The following is a 24,117-nucleotide window of genomic DNA, read 5'->3' on the forward strand; positions in this document are numbered from 1 at the left end:
CAATTGGGAAAAAGACACACAATAAGAACAGACCCATACAACAGGTAGAGGGCTCTGTCCGTGAGCTTACAATCTAAAGGTTGAAATGGGGGTATGAGACAAGAGGTAGCAGAGGAATTTGTATGGGATGGCAGGGAGAGTTAAAGGGACTCTCCAGTGCCAGGAAAACAATCAGTTTTCCTGGCACAGCAGGTCCACTCTCCCTCCCACCCCCCATCCCATGTTGCTGAAGGGGTATAAAAACTGCAATAATTACACTTGCAGGGTTAAGGGTAGTGGGAGTTGGCACCCAGACCACTCCAATGGGCAGAAGTGGTCTGGGTGCCTGGAGTGTCCCTTTAGTGGTGTAACTGCAGCAGCTGATAGCATGTGAAGGTAATAGGGAGGTGATTGTTGTGGTTCCAAACAGCTGGAGGTGCATGCTATATAGTTAGAAGGAACCAGAGTGGGTGGGTAGAGTCGAGTAAAATTAGATGGCCTTCATTTTGCAGGGATTGATGGTTTGGGTCTTTTAACCCCTTAAGGACACATGACATGTGTAACATGTCATGATTCCCTTTTATTCCAGAAGTTTGGTCCTTAAGGGGTTAAAGCTGCAGTGTTCAAAATTAAATGGCATATATATAATATATATATATATATATATATATATATATATATATATATATATAATATTCACATACGCCCTCTTGCTTTCCGCCCATCATTAGAGGTTGTGTAAAGAGCAATCTGCAGGTTTCCATAGTGACTAATCCACGAGAACAATTTCGTCCCAGAATTACTCTTAATACATAGCCCCGAGATGGTGTGCGGCACTGTCTGGCATAAGGTAACAGATAATGCCTGGTAGTCTTGGTGGAGGCAGTGAGTCAAGTTGGCAGGCATTATACTGGAGTTAATCTGGCATTCAGAGACCTTACTTTGTTCCCGGTATTTTTTCAATTAAATACAACATGTTGCAGTTTTTTTTTTGTTTTGTTTTTTCATAAAGATCCATGTTTTGTGGTTTGCTGTTGTATCGCTTTTATGAGTACAGTATGTAATGTTATATTAATGGAGCCACCTGCTTTCTTACTGTGAGATTTTCATTTTTTTGCTGTTAATTGTATCCTGTTATGACAACAGTAAATGGTTTTGATACTTTAATTGTGCCACCTGTTCAACGCAAATTCCTTCCGAATGTCAAGCACTGGAAACTGATCAAAAACAATGGCTACTTTTTCCAAGTAGTAATAATGAAAATACACTATAATCCTTTAATATTTATTATACACCAAGTATGTCAAACTCCGTCTAGCAAGGGCCAAATAAACAAGGTCTAAGTTTGTGGGCCGCAAAAAAAAAAAAACTAAAATTTTCATAGAAACGTACCGTATATACTCGAGTATAAGCCGAGTTTTTCAGCACATTTTTTGTGCTGAAAAACCCCAACTCGGCTTATACTCAAGTCAATAGTCTGTATTATGGCAATTTACATTGCCATAATACAGACTGGGGCTGTGGGGGCTGTCAGAGCTGTAACTTACCTGTCCTGCAGCTCCTGTCAGCTCCCTTCTCCTCCGCGCCGTCAGTTCAGCACCTCGGTCAGCTCCCAGTGTAAGTCTCGCGAGAGCCGCGGCTCTCGCGAGACTTAGAGTGTGAGCTGACAGAAGAGCTGAACTGACGGCGCGGAGGAGAAGGGAGCTGACAGGAGCTGCAGGACAGGTAAGTTACAGCTCTGACAGCCCCCCTAGCCCCCCACTGAACTGCCAATGCTGGACCACCAGGGAAGGAGAGCCCCCCTCCCTGCCATATATCAAGCAGGGAGGGGGGACGAAAAAAATATATATTAACAATAATAATGAAATTAAATAATAATAAAAAAACAATAATAATGAAATTAAATAAAAAATAATAAAAAAAATATAAAAAAATTGCCCACCCCCACCAAGGTTTTGCAACACACACACTGCATTCATACACACACACACTGCATTCATACACACACACTGCATTCATACACACACACTGCATTCATACACACACTGCATTCATACACACACACTGCACTCATACACACACACTGCACTCATACACACACACACTGCACTCATACACACACACACTGCACTCATACACACACACACACTGCATTCATACACACGCTGCATTCATACACACGCTGCATTCATACACACGCTGCATTCATACACACGCTGCATTCATACACACGCTGCATTCATACACACGCTGCATTCATACACACGCTGCATTCATACACACGCTGCATTCATACACACGCTGCATTCATACACACGCTGCATTCATACACACGCTGCATTCATACACACGCTGCATTCATACACACGCTGCATTCATACACACGCTGCATTCATACACACGCTGCATTCATACACACACACACGCTGCATTCACACACACACACACACGCTGCATTCACACACACACACACGCTGCACTCACACACACACACACGCTGCACTCACACACACACACACGCTGCACTCATACACACACACACGCTGCACTCATACACACACACACGCTGCACTCATACACACACACACGCTGCACTCATACACACACACACACGCTGCACTCATACACACACACACACGCTGCACTCATACACACACACACACGCTGCACTCATACACACACACACACGCTGCACTCATACACACACACACACGCTGCACTCATACACACACACACACGCTGCACTCATACACACACACACACGCTGCACTCATACACACACACACGCTGCACTCATACACACACACACACGCTGCACTCATACACACACACACACGCTGCACTCATACACACGCTGCACTCATACACTCACACTGCATTCATTATACACACACTGTAAATAAATATTCAATTAATATATTTTTTTTAGGATCTAATTTTATTTAGAAATTTACCAGTAGCTGCTGCATTTCCCACCCTAGTCTTATACTCGAGTCAATAAGTTTTCCCAGTTTTTTTGGGTAAAATTAGGGGCCTCGGCTTATATTCGGGTCGGCTTATACTCTAGTATATACGGTAGGTTTATTTTGAAAAGTACGGTATAAAAAAAAGAAAAAAACAGTATCCACCTCTACTAAACCACAGCACCCCCCATATACTAAATCCCAGCACCCTTCTCTAGCCAACAAGCAGACTCCACTTACATTGCCACTGCCAGGATGTGACTCCAGAGCCCGGCCTCTGGTATATCCCAAATGGCGCTGTCCGCACGCTGTGCCAAAGCAGATCCTCCCGCTACTTCTTGAACCCTGTAAAGGTGGAGCACGTCAACATCACGTAGGTATGTGACGTGGCGTTGCGTGCCTCTGTGCACCTCCAGGTCCTCAACTGTCCAGCCGTGGCCATTGCAACACTGACCCACACACAGGCAGACACACACTCACTGACAGACAGACACACTCACATTATTGTAATTATTCTTGGGGTCCAGTGGGGATCTTCTGTCCTGCTCCTCACTGCTCCCTCGCGCACAGTTTAGTGATGCCGGGCACCAGAATATGACATCATATTCCGGCATCACTACAGACAGCGTGCACAAGGGAGCAGTGAGGAGCAGGAAGTCTGAGCTCCCTCACTGCATCCACTGTCCCCTCCTCACCGGCCAGGTAAATTATAGCAGAGTAGGCACCTGCAAGGTGGGGAAAGCAGGTGCCTACTCTGCTTGGAACACTAGGCAATTAGGCATGTACTCGCGGCTCGCCGGGCCGCAAAGCTGTCCATTGTGGACCGCGAGTTTGACATGCTTGTTATGCACCATTCCTACATAAAGCCAGCTCTCCTCTCCCCTGCCCATCCCCCCATTAAATGACACCTTGACACGGTTAGCCATCACTTTGTAAAAATGTTTTTTTTTGCCCTACTCTTATATTTGACATTTCTGTGAATGGATTTCAAAGTAAAATAACTTGAGCATTTATTTATTGTAACTTGTGTTAATGTCTTTCAATTCTTTTTCCTAGGTTGTGCGCACAGAAAAGAACAGTTTAAATAATCGTTTCTTACCCTGGGATGAGATTGAAACAGAAGCTGTCCTCTCCATTGATGATGATGCCCATCTGCGTCATGATGAAATTATGTTTGGTTTTCGGTGAGTATTGACGTTAACAGAAGAAATACCATTGTGTTCTGGGCAATTTAATTTTTTTTTTTTATTTATTTATTTTTTTAAATAGACTTACCTGTCACCTCAAATAACTGCACTGATCAACAATGAGTGAAAGCTGTATGTGTATTGAGTTTTTTTCCACTTTGCTTTCTATGGCCATGAACATGCCTTGTATTTTAAGAACACCAGAATACCATAGTGTCAGGGATAACCAACATGTATTCCTGACACCATAGCGTTTTAGGCCCCAAGCCCCCTTGCCTGTGCAGAGAAAAGGTGAGTTAAGTCCACCTAAGGTATCCAACCTTCTAACTCTTGGGCTCCCCATGACATTCGGAACACAAAGGGCCTGGTAACAGTTGTGACCCCCTGCAGTTCCGCCACTACACGTTAAGTCACATGCATTGGTGCAAGCAGTGTTTAACAGGCTGACAAACACAGTTGTTCCAGACAAAATTCCTAGTTGCCATGGCAAGGGAGTAGAGCAGGGAGATGATGGCCTCCGCGCTCAGTTAGCCCACCGCCAGCATGCTTCCCTCAGTTCTCCATGAGCCCGGCCACCTACCAGCATGATTCCCTCAGCTCTCCATGAGCCCAGCCGCCCACCAGCATGATTCCCTCAGCTCTGCATGAGCCCGGTGTAACGGATCACCTGGCACCCCGACTGGGTACCTCCGTTAATGGATGCTCCTAGTGCTTCCTGAGGACTCCAAGCACTCTGGCAGACACCACAATCACCGAATCCGAGAAACCTTTTAAATTCTCCCAAGCATATGAATGCTGTAGACCATTGAATAGGAACCATACGAATAGGCTTGTACTCCTAGCAGTCAACTGGAACAGCATTCAATAAATCCTTCCCCCAATAATGAGACGACACATCACTTTGAGGGTAAAAACAGGAACTCTGGACTGGCTCATCCAGCCTGGCTTTTATTTCCAACTCACACATACAGGCCACACCCAGGGGGAGGCATAAAAGAACCAATGACATAGATGTTACCTCCCACACATCCCCTCCCCTTAGTGTGACACATAATCCCATTATGCATACAGTGTAAAATATACTTTTACACAACTTTCATAACTTTAAAACCATACATCACATTCACATAAAAATACATATCCACAATCAATCCATTCAGGGGAACAACATATTAAAAAATGGCATGAATCCGACCAGGGGTTCAAAAGTTACTAAAAGTATCTTTTGTTCCTTTCTGGCTGGCAGAAAAACATCCCCACAATGCACCCTGGTTTCCTCCCTTCTGCCCTGGAGTTAATTGGAGAAGTAATCCAATTACCCAGGACTAAAGGCAGACTCCATTAACCACATGGTTGCAAAACAACATAAAACACTTTAAAATACATAAAGTCACATTTACACATAACACAGACATTTCACCTATCCCCAGATAGCTGGGATCTGCACGCACCAAAACTACCGAATAGCGCGCAGATCCTAGTCACACAGTACAATTGCCATGGAGCTAAAGTCTTTCCCATAGTCTTTCATTATATGAATAGGCTCCATGGTATGGCTATCTGGGGTATCACATTCCCATAAAGTCTGGTCCATAGTCCAAAGGCAAGAGGCGGGCAATCAGCCCCCTCCAAGGACACGTGGCGAGGTCGGTTTCGCCACACCCGGCCGCTCACTAGCATGATTCCCTCAGCTCTGCATGAGCCCGGCCGCCCACTAGCATGATTCCCTCAGCTCTGCATGAGCCCGGACGCCCACTAGCATGATTCCCTCAGCTCTCCACGACCCAGCCGACCGCCTGTCTCCCTCCCTCAGCTCTTCATGAGCCCGGCCGGGCACCAGAATGAGTCCCTCAGCTCTCCATGAGCCAGCCGCCCGTCTGTCTCCCTCCCTCAGCTCTCCATGAGCCAGCCGGCCGTCTGTCTCCCTCCCTCAGCTCTCCATGAGCCAGCCGGCCGTCTGTCTCCCTTCCTCAGCTTTCCATGAGCCAGCCGGCCGCCTCTGCTCTTAGGCAGCTGGTCAGGGCAACTCAGGGGTTGAATGGACTCACAAATCCCAGGCACCATGTCAAATTTCCTGGACGCCATGGTGACTTGGAGTCTGGGATTTATCGAGCCCTGTGTTAATCCATTTCATTTGCCTGGTTTTCGCTTAAGGATCTAAGCAACTTTTTGCTATATGCGTTCAACCACAATATCCATCTTTTTCATTTATTGCACCAGCACGTATTATATACCATTTTTAAAGGACAAAAGGGTCTTTAATTTGATGTGACATATACATATATAAAATATTATTTATTATAAAAAAAAATACAAAGCAAGAAGGCAAACAAAATTGGCAATACTAATGTGAGCATAATTAGTGCTGCTTATGAAATATAATTCAAAATAACAAATTTTCTGATTTGCAGAGTACATTATATGTCGAGGATTTCAGTTTATTTTTGGTAGCTACTGGTAACAAAATACAATTCCAATGTGAAGCGATTTTAGAAAGAAGTGTTCTTAAGCTAGACACAGAGACTTTCTATGTCTTCTTCCTGTTCCTAAAAGTTATATTTTATTATTGATTAAAAACCTTGATGTGTCCTCTACTGGTTTGATGCCCATGCATTGTACAAAGCGGTTCCCATATGTCATATGCTGCAGGAGATGTGTGTTCCTTTTCGTACTATGACAATTTCCTTTTGCTCATTATGAATTGGGTTGTCTGATTTTACATAATTTGTTTGTGGATGACCGTCTTGGCATAAAGAAAGAAAGAAAAAAACACATGTATATATTTATGTAAAAGACATCTCAAGCTATTTATTGAACTTTTTTTTTTACATTTGTTTACGTAGCCATTTAACGGCCAATCTCTGCTAAATATTGTAGTAAAATAGTTTTTTTCTGATTTGTAACATGCACACATGCAACAAAGTTGCAAAACTAAAATTGTGTTCAGCTACATATTCTGAGTACAGCGATAGCCCCAATACCATAACACTACCATGGGAAGCTACAGTGTCATATAGGAGACATGACCATTTCAGTTTTTAGTTAGAATTTTGATTATTGGATACGATGGACCCATGTCTCATTTTGGGGTATGGAAAGTTCAAATTACCACGTAAATGCGTATCATTTGTGAAAGACGCTCCAGAGTATCTCATGTGGTGTATATTGTGCCTTAATGTTCCACCATTTCTTCACCAGTTAATCTCAATTTGTAGAAATATATTTATTTTTTCTTTTAACATGCACGTTGCATTTTTGCTAGGTATTTTGTAAATCTAATGTGTCACTGTGGTTAAACCTCCCAAATTATGCTCATCTACATCTTCTGAGTTCAATATCCATCAATGTGTGCCGTAGACACAATCTTGGGAAGTTACAGTGTCATAAGAGACCACACCATTTCAGCATTTTAGGAGTTCGATGGCTCTTTGTCTCAGTTTCAGGCCCTGTAGCAGTTTGACTGTTGAAATTACCTCATAAAGGGCCTACCTTTTCTTTCTTTATTTTTTCCAGTTTGTCAGAGTTTTCAAAAGTTTATTTATTTTTTTAAAACATGTGGCATGTTGATTTTGTAAATCTAATATATTCCACTGTGATAAAAAAAACTATATATATATATATATATATATATGCTCAGCTACATCTTCTGAATGCAACAATACCCCCAATGTCTGGATTTGTCACTGTGTTGTGCTTTTGCAGTGCCATCCATATAAGAGACGTGGTAATTTCAGCTTATTAAGAGGTTTTCATAGATGGATTTAATGGAGCTATGTCTCATTTTGAGATTCTAGCAGGCTCCTTGTTCAAACTATCCCACAAAGGCTTACCATATCTTAATTTAATGTATTTATTAAAGACTTTCTGTTTGGATAGAATATTCACTTCATGGATGCCACTTTCATTAGTCACTTTTATTTAAAGGAACACTAGAGGGTCAGGAACACAAACGTGTTCCTGACCCTATAGTGTTAAAACCACCATCTAGCCCCCCTGGGCCCCTGATGCTTCCATAAATATAGCAAAATCTTACTTCTATTCAAGCCTGAAGTTAGAGCTGTGCATGCTGTTTGCCTTAGAATAACAAGCTGTCTGCTGACATCATCAGAAGAATGCTTCTCCATAGGATTGGATGAGACTGACAAAGAGTCAGATCAGGGTCAGAGCCAGCATGATTCAAACACAGCCCTGGCCAATCAGCATCTCCTCATAGAGATGAATTGAATCAATGAATCTCTATGAGGACAGTTCAGTGTCTGCATGCAGAGGGAGGAGACACTGAATGTTTGGATGCATTTTAGGCAGCCATGACCCAGGAAGGATCTCTAACAGCCATCTGAGGAGTGGCCAGTGAAGTTATCACTAGGCTGTAATGTAAACACTGCATTTTCTCTGAAAAAACTGTGTTTACAGCAAAAAGCCTGAAGGTAATGATTCTACTCACCAGAACAAATTCAATAAGCTGTAGTTGTTCTGGTGACTATAGTGTCCCTTTAATGTTCTCTTGTGGATCCAAAGATAAAAACCTCTGAAGTAAAGTAACTGCTTAGTAATCTATATACCATACATTCATAGTTATCCTTGTAAAGCTGCACCGATTATATTGGTGTCAGAGTAAATACCAGAATTTATCATTGTAAAAGCTTGAAATTTTAAACGGTTTGCCTAGTCTGTATTTGTCGACTTTTGGTGAAGCCATCTTGCTCCCTCTGCTGGGTACCATTAGAAATGCACCTTGTTTAATTTTAGGGAAACCGATTCTACATTATCACTAAATGAAATGATGTTCTGTCCATATATCTGCGTTCCTCTGATTCATTCTCTGTAAGGAACTGTGTCTGTTATTCTTTGCGATTAAATTTCTCTGACCATGCAGTGTAGGAAACGTAAACAGGACAGCTTGTTGTGAAACTCCTCCTGTGCCAGAGCCCCAGGCTATGTTTTTCTATAAAATAAAAAGTGGTTATTGTTTAGCTGCAAAGGAACACTGTTGTTGATCATTATAATAACACTCTCGTGACTGCAGGGCAGAAAATTTACTTATACGCTCTGGGACCGTTACTGGCAACCTCCCGTTAGATAGGAGTGCGTGCGTGCGTGCGTGCGTGCGTGCGTGTGTGTGTGTATATGTATGTATGTGTGTATGTATGTATGTATGTGTGTGTGTATGTATGTATATATATAACATTTTTGTTCTGTTTTTTTTATTAGAAGTGTGGTCTTGAATTCCATGTGCATGATGAATAGGCGTTGCAGTCAAGCTGGTTTGGATATGAATTGCAGGCCAGAATGTTTTTTTTTTTTTTAATATATTTTTTGTTTTGTGTTTATTTATATAGCTCTAGTATATTCCACAGTGCTGCATCTCTCAATCTGACATATGTGAGCAATAGAGGAACTGTGCACCAGCATGTGTGCAATCCATTAGATAAATAGATTGTGCGCAAAAACATGCTACTTGGGCATGTTTTGTAGAATTTGGATGGTGTGACTAGTCAGATTGCCCATGTTTGTCATATTGATCTATAATTCTTAAAAGGAAAAAAGCTGCATATCTCACAATCTTTGAATAATTACATCATTTTAATTTCTAAATTGACCCAGTTATGAAAAAATGAATACATTTAGTTTGTGAAGTGTTTGTCATTGGTAATAGCCTTTGCACAATAATATATCAAATAATGTCTATTTTTAAATAGGTTGATCAGTTTTCCAACTAATTTTGGTTTCCTTGGGATGTCATCAGAAAGTTAACAGAACCGTTACCTATTCCTTGCGCAGTATAGCTGGTAGTTGCCTTGCAAATCACATGATTTGCTGCTGATACTTGTACCCTTGTTTTTTTTTTTTGTTTTAATAGGTTTTTTTTTTTTTATCGTAATTGTTGCAGAGGGTTTGAATTGTGGTACATTTTCAAGATGGCTGCCTCTGCATTGATATGAATATCGGCAACTGTTTTTTCCCGGACCTGCCCATTATGAAAGAAAGTGCACTGTGAGCACCTGTTTAACCGGGCTTGCTAAGAGTTGAATTCCAGGGTCTTTAAAGGAACACTATAGTATTTTAAAGGAACACCACAGTAAGAACTATAAGGATGTGGAATTCTCTGCCTGGAGAGGTGGTTTTATCAGAGTCCATATAGATGTTTAACCCCTTTCCGTCATTTACTAAAGTTAACCCCAGATCTCTGCGGTTGCGGGGGTTAACGCTCCCTGCAGCTATGATCGCTCTTACAGGCTGTTAGAGCGAGCACATGTGCTGCAGGGACTTCTTATCCACCTCCTTGTGCTTCTGCGTTCTGTGTGAAGTGCAGGGAGACGAATTAGCAGTGATCTTCTCCCTGCAAAAAAAAAAAACAATAAAGTAACCGTTAAATCCCACTCCCCTTTCCCCTGCTTTAATAAAATTAACCCCCTGCTTGCCAATTGATCACTGACTGTAGTGATCAATTGGCAGGGACTACAAACTTTTTTAAAATTCAAAGTTTGAAAAAAACTGGAATAGCTGTGTCTCAAATGTGCCCCTTCAATGTCCAAATATACCTGGCAAAGGTACATATGGGGGTATTTCTGTATTCAGCCGACATAGCTGAGGAACATATGAAGCATTATACAGTCGTAGCACACATAAGATTTGCAAAATATACTGTGCAAACTCACTTTTTGTGTCAAAAAGGCAGAAAAATGCTTATTACCGCTACATTTGGTACAAGCGAACAGAAAAATTATCCCACGCTAAGGTTCAAAATATGCCTTTTAAAATACCCTAGGATGTCTTCTTTAAGAAATGGTGTGCCTTTATGGTGTAGTTGGAATATGTAGCCTGCTCAAGTGAAAATTCACACTTAAAAACCTGAACTTGTCACGTCTCTCTTACAGCACTGTAACTTCGCAAAATAGTGTCAGGACTCTAGTTCACACATTGGGTATATTGTTTTACTCAGAAGATGTAACTGAGCATATTGTGGGGTGTTTTGTGACAGTGGTACATATCAAGTGTAAGAAATACTCTGCAAAAATGCAACATATATGTAAAAATGAAAAAAAAATTCTCCTTCACCACAAACATTGACATAAATTGGTGACAAAATGGTGACAGGTTAAGACACAATATACACCATATAAGATATCCTGGGGTGTCTGCTTTATCAAATGAAAGCCCTTTGTGGGGTTATTTGATCAGTCACACTGCTATAATACCCTAAAATGAGACATAGGCCCGTCAAATCCATCTACAAAAATTCTAACTATAGAAACTGAAATAGCTTTGCCTCTTATGTCATTGTAGCTTCATAGAATAGTACCAAAGGCATACAATGGGGGTATCGTTATACTCAGCACAATCAACACAATATGGGGTTCTGCGCAGGAATAGCACACTCCAACTGTACGAAATACACATTACGAAAACCTTGTTATATGTGTATATGCCAAAATAGAGAAAAAACACAATTTTACTCCAATATTTAGCAGAGATTGGCGATGAAATGGCTACGTAAAAAGTGTCTAACTAACCTTAGGTAAATAGCCTGTGATGTCTACTTTATATAAATATATACTTTTGTGTGGCAATTTTGTTTTCTGTGGTGGCTCCTAAACCTACAAGACAAACAAACCAACTTCTAAAATTGTTTAACATTAACATTTTATTTTAGTCCTTGTATTTCGTGACCTGTAACTTTCAAAATAAGCTGAAATCCTATATATATATTATGTATTCTATAAATAAAGACACACAAATGAATTTATTTTGAATTACTTTTTCTAAGCTGGTTATATAATGCACACGCTATTATTGCCAAAACTGTGGAAAAAAGTTTTTTTTCCCCATTTTGTTATAATTAATGAGAATTTATCTATGTATATGTGACATAAAATGAAAGCCCTGTTTGCCCTCTAAAAACGGTATATAATATGTGTCGGTGCAATAAACGAGAGAGATGCAAATTGCATTTGAACACAAACCGCAAAAAATTCAAAAATGGCATGTGTCCTTAAGGGGTAAGACAAGCTTTTGAAGCTGTCTCCTTAACCCCTTAAGGACCAAACTTCTGGAATAAAAGGGAATCATGACATGTCACACATGTCCTGTGTCCTTAAGGGGTTAAGGGGTTATACAGCAATTGGATAAATACTTAAACATAACATACAGGGATATAATTTCTAATTAGTGGGGTAATAGCTGCTTGATCCAAGGAGACATCTGACTGCTATTTTGAGGTCAAGAAGGAATTGTTTCCTAGTTGTTGCAAAATTGGAAGAGATTTTTTTGCCTTCTTTTGGATCAACAGCAAAAACATATGTGAGGAAGGCTGAACTTGATGGACGCAAGTCTCTTTTCAGCTATGTTTCTTTGTATTTGTATTCACTTTTGTATCACACAGCTAGGTTGCAATGCTGCTGCCCATCCCATGTGTTCCCTATTAAAGGTTAATAATCATGTAAAAGAAAAACTACCACAACAAGAGGACATAGTCTTAAATTAGAGGGACAAAGGTTTAAAAATAATATCAGGAAGTATTACTTTACTGAGAGGGTAGTGGATGCATGGAATAGCCTTCCCGCTGAAGTGGTAGAGGTTAACACAGTAAAGGAGTTTAAGCATGCGTGGGATAGGCATAAGGCTATCCTAACTATAAGAAAAGGCCAGGGACTAATGAAAGTATTTAGAAAACTGGGCAGACTAGATGGGCCGAATGGTTCTTATCTGCCGTCACATTCTATGTTTCTATGTATATAAAAAATAACCCTTTCTGTCTCATTAGAGATATTTTTGCCAGAAGCTCAAGGAAGCAAGGCGAATGGTTAGAGTTAGGACCCACCTAAGGGGTCTGCCTTGACGTGGCAGGTGGGCATACCCTCATATGGAATGGTTAGCGTTAGGACCCATCTAAGAGGTCTGCCTTGATGTGGCAGGTGGGCATACCCTCTCATGGCCATTGGAGGGAACTAAAAACCTCCATTTGTTTAAAAATACTGGCTGGTGTACTATGGTCATTGCTGCCGCCCGGGAGTAATGGGAGTTTGAGCGCAGGACTAGTTTCTTTGTATTTGTATTCACTTTTGTATCACACAGCTAGGTTGCAATGCTGCTGCCCATCCTATGTGTTCCCTATTAAGGGTTAATAAGCATATAGGGATGTATATAAAAAATGCCCCTTTCTGTCTCATTTATTTTTGTAAATCTGTCTTGCAGGTATGTTTTAGTAATGATGTTTCCCCTCTAAGACCAAGTAGTACCCATTTTCAGGGCCATAGTCGCTTAGATCTCTGGGTGTACTGATTTTTGATACTCGTAATAAACACACAGAGCAGTCTACGCTCCGGAGGCGCAGACACTGGCAGCATAGGTTGGAATTCTTCCATTAGCTGTCCTTGCCATTACATGTGAGTGCCAGGAAGCTTAATTGTGTTAAGACTTGCTTCCTTGGCCAGATATGTGCTGCAGCAGTATTGTACATGACTAGCGAGGGAGGAATTTTGTAATCTGCATACTTCCCAAACCACACTCTGTACAATTTATCAAGAATGGATGTTTTCAGGTGGAATGTCTCAAGTACGTGTTTTCTGTGCAGTAAATTAATGACATGTTTTGAGCAATCATGACTTGCCCTCGCTGGTGCAAACATCAAACCTCATGGCTTGAGATGACACTCTGCCCAGATCACGGACTATACATGCATTCATTTCTAATGACCCCTCCTGTATGGAGTGTGGGTCCCTGACCCAACCATCTGCAACAAGTCACTTTGAGCACCATGAGTTATGTGTACTCCTGGCTCCATTACCATGTTCGACTGCGATATCCCAAGTTCCCATTAGCTCTCTGAATGTGATAAAAATCTATTTCTCACATTGTTAATGCATTTAGTGGTTTGTTCCATGCGGACAGTTTTTGTTTATTTGTCTGTAATTAACAGCCATGACCTTGACCGTTTGTGCAGAACTTAGCCTGTGGCATTTCTCATGCCAGCGGTCTGACACTTTTTTGGGGATGGGCAGTTGTGGGAGGAGGTGTAAGATTTATATGTAACGCAGGAACAATATAATCTAAACCTTTGACACATTATATCTGTTTCATTACATTGTGATAAACATAAGAACCCCCTGCATAATGAAATCCAAGTTCCAACATGGGGTGTTAATTGTTTGTAAGGTAGACTGCAGGAGGTATTGTGTGAATTTCATTTTATTTCCAAGCAATCTAATCTGGTTCCCTCGTGTACCGCTGCTTTATTATAATTATGCAGTGTTAGCTAATAGCCTGCTAGTAAATTCATGACTTGAATTTCTCATCTCCATCAAATAACTTTGTAATGATATTCTAAATTGAACTTCGGCAGTTAATTTAAATAATGAGGTTTGGTGCGGTCCTTTTCTCCTCCAGCCTGAAAGATTTTTCAGACGCATTACATCAACGCTTGTCATAAAATTAGAACAGTGCGCCAAGTTTATTGCATTTACCTGAAAAGTACTGCGTTAGGAAGGTTTGGCAATTTGATGACTTAGTAAACGTGTCACTATGGTTTCGGTAGTATGTTTATTTAGTGGATGTGCAGTCAAATGACTCGTGTTGGGCATTTCTTTAAAAAAAAAAAATATATATATATATACACTGCGTGCAGAATTATTAGGCAAATGAGTATTTTGACCACATCATCCTCTGTATGCATGTTGTCTTACTCCAAGCTGTATAGGCTCGAAAGCCTACTACCAATTAAGCATATTAGGTGATGTGCATCTCTGTAATGAGAAGGGGTGTGGTCTAATGACATCAACACCCGATATCAGGTGTGCATAATTATTAGGCAACCTCCTTTCCTTTGGCAAAATGGGTCAAAAGAAGGACTTGACAGGCTCAGAAAAGTAAAAAATAGTGAGATATCTTGCAGAGGGATGCAGCACTCTTAAAATTGCAAAGCTTCTGAAGCGTGATCATCGAACAATCAAGCGTTTCATTCAAAATAGTCAACAGGGTCGCAAGAAGCGTGTGGAGAAACCAAGACGCAAAATAACTGCCCATTAACTGAGAAAAGTCAAGCGTGCAGCTGCCAAGATGCCACTTGCCACCAGTTTGGCCATATTTCAGAGCTACAACATCACTGGAGTGCCCGAAAGCACAAGGTGTGCAATACTCAGAGACATGGCCAAGGTAAGAAAGGCTGAAAGACGACCACCACTGAACAAGACACACAAGCTGAAACGTCAAGACTGGGCCAAGAAATATCTCAAGACTGATTTTTCTAAGGTTTTATGGACTGATGAAATGAGAGTAAGTCTTGATGGGCCAGATGGATGGATTGGTAAAGGGCAGAGAGCTCCAGTCCGACTCAGACGCCAGCAAGGTGGAGGTGGAGTACTGGTTTGGGCTGGTATCATCAAAGATGAGCTTGTGGGGCCTTTTCGGGTTGAGGATGGAGTCAAGCTCAACTCCCAGTTTCTGGAAGACACCTTCTTCAAGCAGTGGTACAGGAAGAAGTCTGCATCCTTCAAGAAAAACATGATTTTCATGCAGGACAATGCTCCATCACACGCGTCCAAGTACTCCACAGCGTGGCTGGCAAGAAAGGGTATAAAAGAAGAAAATCTAATGACATGGCCTCCTTGTTCACCTGATCTGAACCCCATTGAGAACCTGTGGTCCATCATCAAATGTGAGATTTACAAGGAGGGAAAACAGTACACCTCTCTGAACAGTGTCTGGGAGGCTGTGGTTGCTTCTGCACGCAATGTTGATGGTGAACAGATCAAAACACTGACAGAATCCATGGATGGCAGGCTTTTGAGTGTCCTTGCAAAGAAAGGTGGCTATATTGGTCACTGATTTGTTTTTGTTATGTTTTTGAATGTCAGAAATGTATATTTGTGAATGTTGAGATGTTATATTGGTTTCACTGGTAAAAATAAATAATTGAAACGGGTATATATTAGTTTTTTGTTAAGTTGCCTAATAATTATGCACAGTAATAGTCACCTGCACACACAGATATCCCCCTAAAATAGCTCAAACTAAAAACAAACTAAAAACTACTTCCAAAAATATTCAGCTTTGATATTAATGAGTTTTTTGGGTTCATTGAGAACATGGTTGTTGTTCAATAATAAAATTAATCCTCAAAAATACAACTTGCCTAATAATTCTGCACTCCCTGTATATATATATATATATATATATATAAAAAAACAACTATTTCTGGAGGAGATAGGATTGTGCATGATGGCTCTACTTCTCCATCAATGGATTTATATACTTTTAAATTTCCTGCTAATCTCGCTAACACAATGCTATCTGAAGCAGCAGGCAGAGCCCTCCCAGACTTGGAAGATCAGGAGTCTCTCACTGTGGTCCGTTGCTAGGTCCTCTGACAAGATTGGACTAATATTAACATTTTCACTCTGCTGTATAAAATGTTTGCTATTCACCTCTCCACCTGCAATATCTGCTCATGTTCTCTTTTCAGACCACCAACATTGTTGCTTGCAGCTATATTTGGGAAATGTTCCAATTAGAAGTCAAAGCGAGCATGGAGACCAGGAACATGGTAGACTGTGCTCTCTAACTTGTACATTGAACATAGGTTGTTCTTTACATTTTCCCAGGAATCTCAGGTTTTTAAACTGAGCAGTTAGTGTGAAAAATGTTCAAGTAAGTTCGTTCCATAGTGACAAGAAGTGAATTCTTCCACGATGTCCTGCACTCAAGTCACCTTTTCTTGCTAATGGAGTGCAGTGGTATGCATGCTTTATAAACTGCAGGAGGAAATGGTTACTAAATCAGCTTGTTTGGAATTTAAAATGTATTTTATTTGGAAGCATGTGAATTATATTTCATTTAGGGCAGCACTTTGAGTGGGGATGTTAGCATTTAGAAGTGGTATGTGTCCAGTTAATCATAGTTAATCTGGCAACTTTCCTTTATGCTGAAGGATAGCTTTAACTTTGTTCTGGTCCTCTGTAGACTATCCGTATTGTAAGCCCGGGGTTTAAATGTCTGTTTCTCTTCTTGTAGTGTCTGGCGGGAGGCAAGGGATCGAATAGTTGGATTTCCAGGCCGATACCACGCATGGGACATCCCTCACCAGTCCTGGCTCTACAACTCCAACTACTCGTGTGAACTGTCCATGGTACTAACAGGTGCTGCCTTCTTTCACAAGGTGAGACTTCTCTACCAGCTGTAATCTCTATATATCTAATGCATTTATTTAGAATTATCAATCAGAAAGCTAATTAAAAGATTACATGGTAATCAACAGTTTGGGTAAACTCTATTGGTTAAAAGAAAAATCCTTAACGTGACTTACTATAAATCTCACTGGTTCTCTTTCAGTACTACGCTTACTTATATTCGTACATAATGCCACAAGCTATTCGTGATATGGTGGACGAATACATCAATTGTGAGGACATCGCCATGAACTTCCTGGTATCGCATATCACCAGAAAGCCTCCCATTAAGGTACTTTAAACCCACACATTGAAAGAGTTGCACTCTGAGATCAAATCTCTATCTTACTACAGGGTACTAGTATTGCACAGGGAGCTTTAATATCCACTTATTGCAGGATATCTTTTCGCTGCATTGGTTGATCAACATAAATCTGCTATTTTTGGCAGCCGAAGAGTACACTGCAAGCTTAGGGTGTTTAGAAATCCCTGAAGTGTTTAACCCCTTAAGGACCAAACTTCTGGAATAAAAGGGAATCATGACATGTCAGACATGTCATGTGTCCTTAAGGGGTTAAATACTTTGTAATTGACTTAAACAGCAGATCCTGGGCAGGTGTCCAAGGATTGCCTGAACAAGTCATGTGCTATCTGTTGGTTTGCTTTGCTCCACTCTTTAAATGTTAGTAATCACCTACTGAGCTCCAGTCTACAAAAAAATATATTTTTTTCAATTATAAATGTAGTATTTTCATACAACATGATCAAAGTGACTGTTAACCGCTTTAGATGCACATTGACCCTGGTTCACAAACTGGCTAGTATATTGTATTGTTTTGTGTTTGTAATGTGCCAGCATTTTCTACCGGACTCTACAATGGGTAAATTACAAAAAGATATGGATTAACCCTTTGGGTGCCAGACTTTTGTTTACTGCTATTCTTGTTGTTTTTTCATGGGGGAGATTGTCACCTCTGGCTTTGCATCAAAATATAAAACATATGTTATATTTATAAATATCCTCTCTACCTTTTTTTTAGTAGGTAGAGGAATCATATTAAAATAATGTTTTATTTTTTTCAGAATCTGATATAATGGTGGGTGTAAGTGTAATAGCAGTAAGATAGCTCAAACTCTAAACAACAAACAAAAATACATTAAGGATTTATATATTCTGTTACTTCATCACACACTTTATCATGGTAATGGCTAGCAATCACTCAGATCACACGCTGCTATTCTCTCCAGTAATAAACTGAGATCAGGGACTATTATCACAGTCACAGCGATCATTCAGATCACACGCTGCTATTCTCTCCAGTAATATACTGAGATCAGGGACTAATATCACAGTCACAGCGATCACTCAGATCACACGCTGCTATTCTCTCCAGTAATATACTGAGATCAGGGAGTTTTATCACAGTCACAGCGATCATTCAGATCACACGCTGCTATTCTCTCCAGTAATAAACTGAGATCAGGGACTATTATCACAGTCACAGCGATCATTCAGATCACACGCTGCTATTCTCTCCAGTAATATACTGAGATCAGGGACTTTTATCACAGTCACAGCGATCACTCAGATCACACGCTGCTATTCTCTCCAGTAATATACTGAGATCAGGGACTTTTATCACAGTCACAGCGATCATTCAGATCACACGCTGCTATTCTCTCCAGTAATATACTGAGATCAGGGACTATTATCACAGTCACAGCGATCACTCAGATCACACGCTGCTATTCTCTCCAGTAATATACTGAGATCAGGGACTATTATCACAGTCACAGCGATCATTCAGATCACACGCTGCTATTCTCTCCAGTAATATACTGAGATCAGGGACTAATATCACAGTCACAGCAATCACTCAGATCACACGCTGCTATTCTCTCCAGTAATATACTGAGATCAGGGACTAATATCACAGTCACAGCGATCATTCAGATCACACGCTGCTATTCTCTCCAGTAATATACTGAGATCAGGGACTTTTATCACAGTCACAGCGATCACTCAGATCACACGCTGCTATTCTCTCCAGTAATATACTGAGATCAGGGACTAATATCACAGTCACAGCGATCATTCAGATCACACGCTGCTATTCTCTCCAGTAATATACTGAGATCAGGGACTTTTATCACAGTCACAGCGATCACTCAGATCACACGCTGCTATTCTCTCCAGTAATATACTGAGATCAGGGACTAATATCACAGTCACAGCGATCATTCAGATCACACGCTGCTATTCTCTCCAGTAATATACTGAGATCAGGGACTTTTATCACAGTCACAGCGATCATTCAGATCACACGCTGCTATTCTCTCCAGTAATATACTGAGATCAGGGACTTTTATCACAGTCACAGCGATCATTCAGATCACACGCTGCTATTCTCTCCAGTAATACACTGAGATCAGGGACTAATATCACAGTCACAGCGATCATTCAGATCACACGCTGCTATTCTCTCCAGTAATATACTGAGATCAGGGACTATTATCACAGTCACAGCGATCACTCAGATCACACGCTGCTATTCTCTCCGGTAATATACTGAGATCAGGGACTAATATCACAGTCACAGCGATCATTCAGATCACACGCTGCTATTCTCTCCAGTAATAAACTGAGATCAGGGACTAATATCACAGTCACAGCGATCATTCAGATCACACGCTGCTATTCTCTCCAGTAATAGAGAGAAAAAACGGGTCGCAAGAGTATTCTGAGAACGGACAGCAACTGAAATAGCCTGCCCTTCGGTAGGTCCCCGCTCAGAACTCAAGCTGGTTTTAGCTCATCTTGTGCCATTACAGAGAGAACATATCTGAAGCATATCAGACTGGTCCCACCCATACGGGTAGTCCAGATCCAAAATGCCAGCAAGTTCTCTCTGCACGAGAGATACAGCAACCCCAGACGATCGTTTCAGCCTTGTTAGGCATCATCAGTGAGGCATAGCTAATATCTCTCTAGGCACCGTGAGCAAGGGGTCCACGTCTGGATTACCCTTTAAACTTATGGAGAGAAAAAACGGGTCGCAAGAGTATTCTGAGAACGGACAGCAACTGAAATAGCCTGCCCTTCGGTAGGTCCCCGCTCAGAACTCAAGCTGGTTTTAGCTCATCTTGTGCCATTACAGAGAGAACATATCTGAAGCATATCAGACTGGTCCCACCCATACGGGTAGTCCAGATCCAAAATGCCAGCAAGTTCTCTCTGCACGAGAGATACAGCAACCCCAGACGATCGTTTCAGCCTTGTTAGGCATCATCAGTGAGGCATAGCTAATATCTCTCTAGGCACCGTGAGCAAGGGGTCCACGTCTGGATTACCCTTTAAACTTATGGAGAGAAAAAACGGGTCGCAAGAGTATTCTGAGAACGGACAGCAACTGAAATAGCCTGCCCTTCGGTAGGTCCCCGCTCAGAACTCAAGCTGGTTTTAGCTCATCTTGTGCCATTACAGAGAGAACATATCTGAAGCATATCAGACTGGTCCCACCCATACGGGTAGTCCAGATCCAAAATGCCAGCAAGTTCTCTCTGCACGAGAGATACAGCAACCCCAGACGATCGTTTCAGCCTTGTTAGGCATCATCAGTGAGGCATAGCTAATATCTCTCTAGGCACCGTGAGCAAGGGGTCCACGTCTGGATTACCCTTTAAACTTATGGAGAGAAAAAACGGGTCGCAAGAGTATTCTGAGAACGGACAGCAACTGAAATAGCCTGCCCTTCGGTAGGTCCCCGCTCAGAACTCAAGCTGGTTTTAGCTCATCTTGTGCCATTACAGAGAGAACATATCTGAAGCATATCAGACTGGTCCCACCCATACGGGTAGTCCAGATCCAAAATGCCAGCAAGTTCTCTCTGCACGAGAGATACAGCAACCCCAGACGATCGTTTCAGCCTTGTTAGGCATCATCAGTGAGGCATAGCTAATATCTCTCTAGGCACCGTGAGCAAGGGGTCCACGTCTGGATTACCCTTTAAACTTATGGAGAGAAAAAACGGGTCGCAAGAGTATTCTGAGAACGGACAGCAACTGAAATAGCCTGCCCTTCGGTAGGTCCCCGCTCAGAACTCAAGCTGGTTTTAGCTCATCTTGTGCCATTACAGAGAGAACATATCTGAAGCATATCAGACTGGTCCCACCCATACGGGTAGTCCAGATCCAAAATGCCAGCAAGTTCTCTCTGCACGAGAGATACAGCAACCCCAGACGATCGTTTCAGCCTTGTTAGGCATCATCAGTGAGGCATAGCTAATATCTCTCTAGGCACCGTGAGCAAGGGGTCCACGTCTGGATTACCCTTTAAACTTATGGAGAGAAAAAACGGGTCGCAAGAGTATTCTGAGAACGGACAGCAACTGAAATAGCCTGCCCTTCGGTAGGTCCCCGCTCAGAACTCAAGCTGGTTTTAGCTCATCTTGTGCCATTACAGAGAGAACATATCTGAAGCATATCAGACTGGTCCCACCCATACGGGTAGTCCAGATCCAAAATGCCAGCAAGTTCTCTCTGCACGAGAGATACAGCAACCCCAGACGATCGTTTCAGCCTTGTTAGGCATCATCAGTGAGGCATAGCTAATATCTCTCTAGGCACCGTGAGCAAGGGGTCCACGTCTGGATTACCCTTTAAACTTATGGAGAGAAAAAACGGGTCGCAAGAGTATTCTGAGAACGGACAGCAACTGAAATAGCCTGCCCTTCGGTAGGTCCCCGCTCAGAACTCAAGCTGGTTTTAGCTCATCTTGTGCCATTACAGAGAGAACATATCTGAAGCATATCAGACTGGTCCCACCCATACGGGTAGTCCAGATCCAAAATGCCAGCAAGTTCTCTCTGCACGAGAGATACAGCAACCCCAGACGATCGTTTCAGCCTTGTTAGGCATCATCAGTGAGGCATAGCTAATATCTCTCTAGGCACCGTGAGCAAGGGGTCCACGTCTGGATTACCCTTTAAACTTATGGAGAGAAAAAACGGGTCGCAAGAGTATTCTGAGAACGGACAGCAACTGAAATAGCCTGCCCTTCGGTAGGTCCCCGCTCAGAACTCAAGCTGGTTTTAGCTCATCTTGTGCCATTACAGAGAGAACATATCTGAAGCATATCAGACTGGTCCCACCCATACGGGTAGTCCAGATCCAAAATGCCAGCAAGTTCTCTCTGCACGAGAGATACAGCAACCCCAGACGATCGTTTCAGCCTTGTTAGGCATCATCAGTGAGGCATAGCTAATATCTCTCTAGGCACCGTGAGCAAGGGGTCCACGTCTGGATTACCCTTTAAACTTATGGAGAGAAAAAACGGGTCGCAAGAGTATTCTGAGAACGGACAGCAACTGAAATAGCCTGCCCTTCGGTAGGTCCCCGCTCAGAACTCAAGCTGGTTTTAGCTCATCTTGTGCCATTACAGAGAGAACATATCTGAAGCATATCAGACTGGTCCCACCCATACGGGTAGTCCAGATCCAAAATGCCAGCAAGTTCTCTCTGCACGAGAGATACAGCAACCCCAGACGATCGTTTCAGCCTTGTTAGGCATCATCAGTGAGGCATAGCTAATATCTCTCTAGGCACCGTGAGCAAGGGGTCCACGTCTGGATTACCCTTTAAACTTATGGAGAGAAAAAACGGGTCGCAAGAGTATTCTGAGAACGGACAGCAACTGAAATAGCCTGCCCTTCGGTAGGTCCCCGCTCAGAACTCAAGCTGGTTTTAGCTCATCTTGTGCCATTACAGAGAGAACATATCTGAAGCATATCAGACTGGTCCCACCCATACGGGTAGTCCAGATCCAAAATGCCAGCAAGTTCTCTCTGCACGAGAGATACAGCAACCCCAGACGATCGTTTCAGCCTTGTTAGGCATCATCAGTGAGGCATAGCTAATATCTCTCTAGGCACCGTGAGCAAGGGGTCCACGTCTGGATTACCCTTTAAACTTATGGAGAGAAAAAACGGGTCGCAAGAGTATTCTGAGAACGGACAGCAACTGAAATAGCCTGCCCTTCGGTAGGTCCCCGCTCAGAACTCAAGCTGGTTTTAGCTCATCTTGTGCCATTACAGAGAGAACATATCTGAAGCATATCAGACTGGTCCCACCCATACGGGTAGTCCAGATCCAAAATGCCAGCAAGTTCTCTCTGCACGAGAGATACAGCAACCCCAGACGATCGTTTCAGCCTTGTTAGGCATCATCAGTGAGGCATAGCTAATATCTCTCTAGGCACCGTGAGCAAGGGGTCCACGTCTGGATTACCCTTTAAACTTATGGAGAGAAAAAACGGGTCGCAAGAGTATTCTGAGAACGGACAGCAACTGAAATAGCCTGCCCTTCGGTAGGTCCCCGCTCAGAACTCAAGCTGGTTTTAGCTCATCTTGTGCCATTACAGAGAGAACATATCTGAAGCATATCAGACTGGTCCCACCCATACGGGTAGTCCAGATCCAAAATGCCAGCAAGTTCTCTCTGCACGAGAGATACAGCAACCCCAGACGATCGTTTCAGCCTTGTTAGGCATCATCAGTGAGGCATAGCTAATATCTCTCTAGGCACCGTGAGCAAGGGGTCCACGTCTGGATTACCCTTTAAACTTATGGAGAGAAAAAACGGGTCGCAAGAGTATTCTGAGAACGGACAGCAACTGAAATAGCCTGCCCTTCGGTAGGTCCCCGCTCAGAACTCAAGCTGGTTTTAGCTCATCTTGTGCCATTACAGAGAGAACATATCTGAAGCATATCAGACTGGTCCCACCCATACGGGTAGTCCAGATCCAAAATGCCAGCAAGTTCTCTCTGC

The 24,117-nt window shown here is 42.2% G+C and overlaps 1 protein-coding gene across 1 annotated transcript in view; it reads left to right on the top strand.

Moving 5' to 3' along the window:
- The window catches only part of EXTL3 (exostosin like glycosyltransferase 3), a 74,331-nt gene that overhangs the window by 38,278 nt on the left and 11,936 nt on the right, over positions 1 to 24,117 (top strand). The window contains exons 3-5 of the mRNA XM_063442003.1: positions 3,999 to 4,126; positions 17,138 to 17,282; positions 17,456 to 17,584. Of these exons, the coding sequence (XP_063298073.1) occupies positions 3,999 to 4,126; positions 17,138 to 17,282; positions 17,456 to 17,584 (402 nt within the window). The remainder of the gene's footprint in view (positions 1 to 3,998; positions 4,127 to 17,137; positions 17,283 to 17,455; positions 17,585 to 24,117) is intronic.

The sequence above is a fragment of the Pelobates fuscus genome, chromosome 2 (genome assembly GCF_036172605.1).
Source record: "Pelobates fuscus isolate aPelFus1 chromosome 2, aPelFus1.pri, whole genome shotgun sequence".
NCBI lineage: Eukaryota > Metazoa > Chordata > Amphibia > Anura > Pelobatidae > Pelobates > Pelobates fuscus.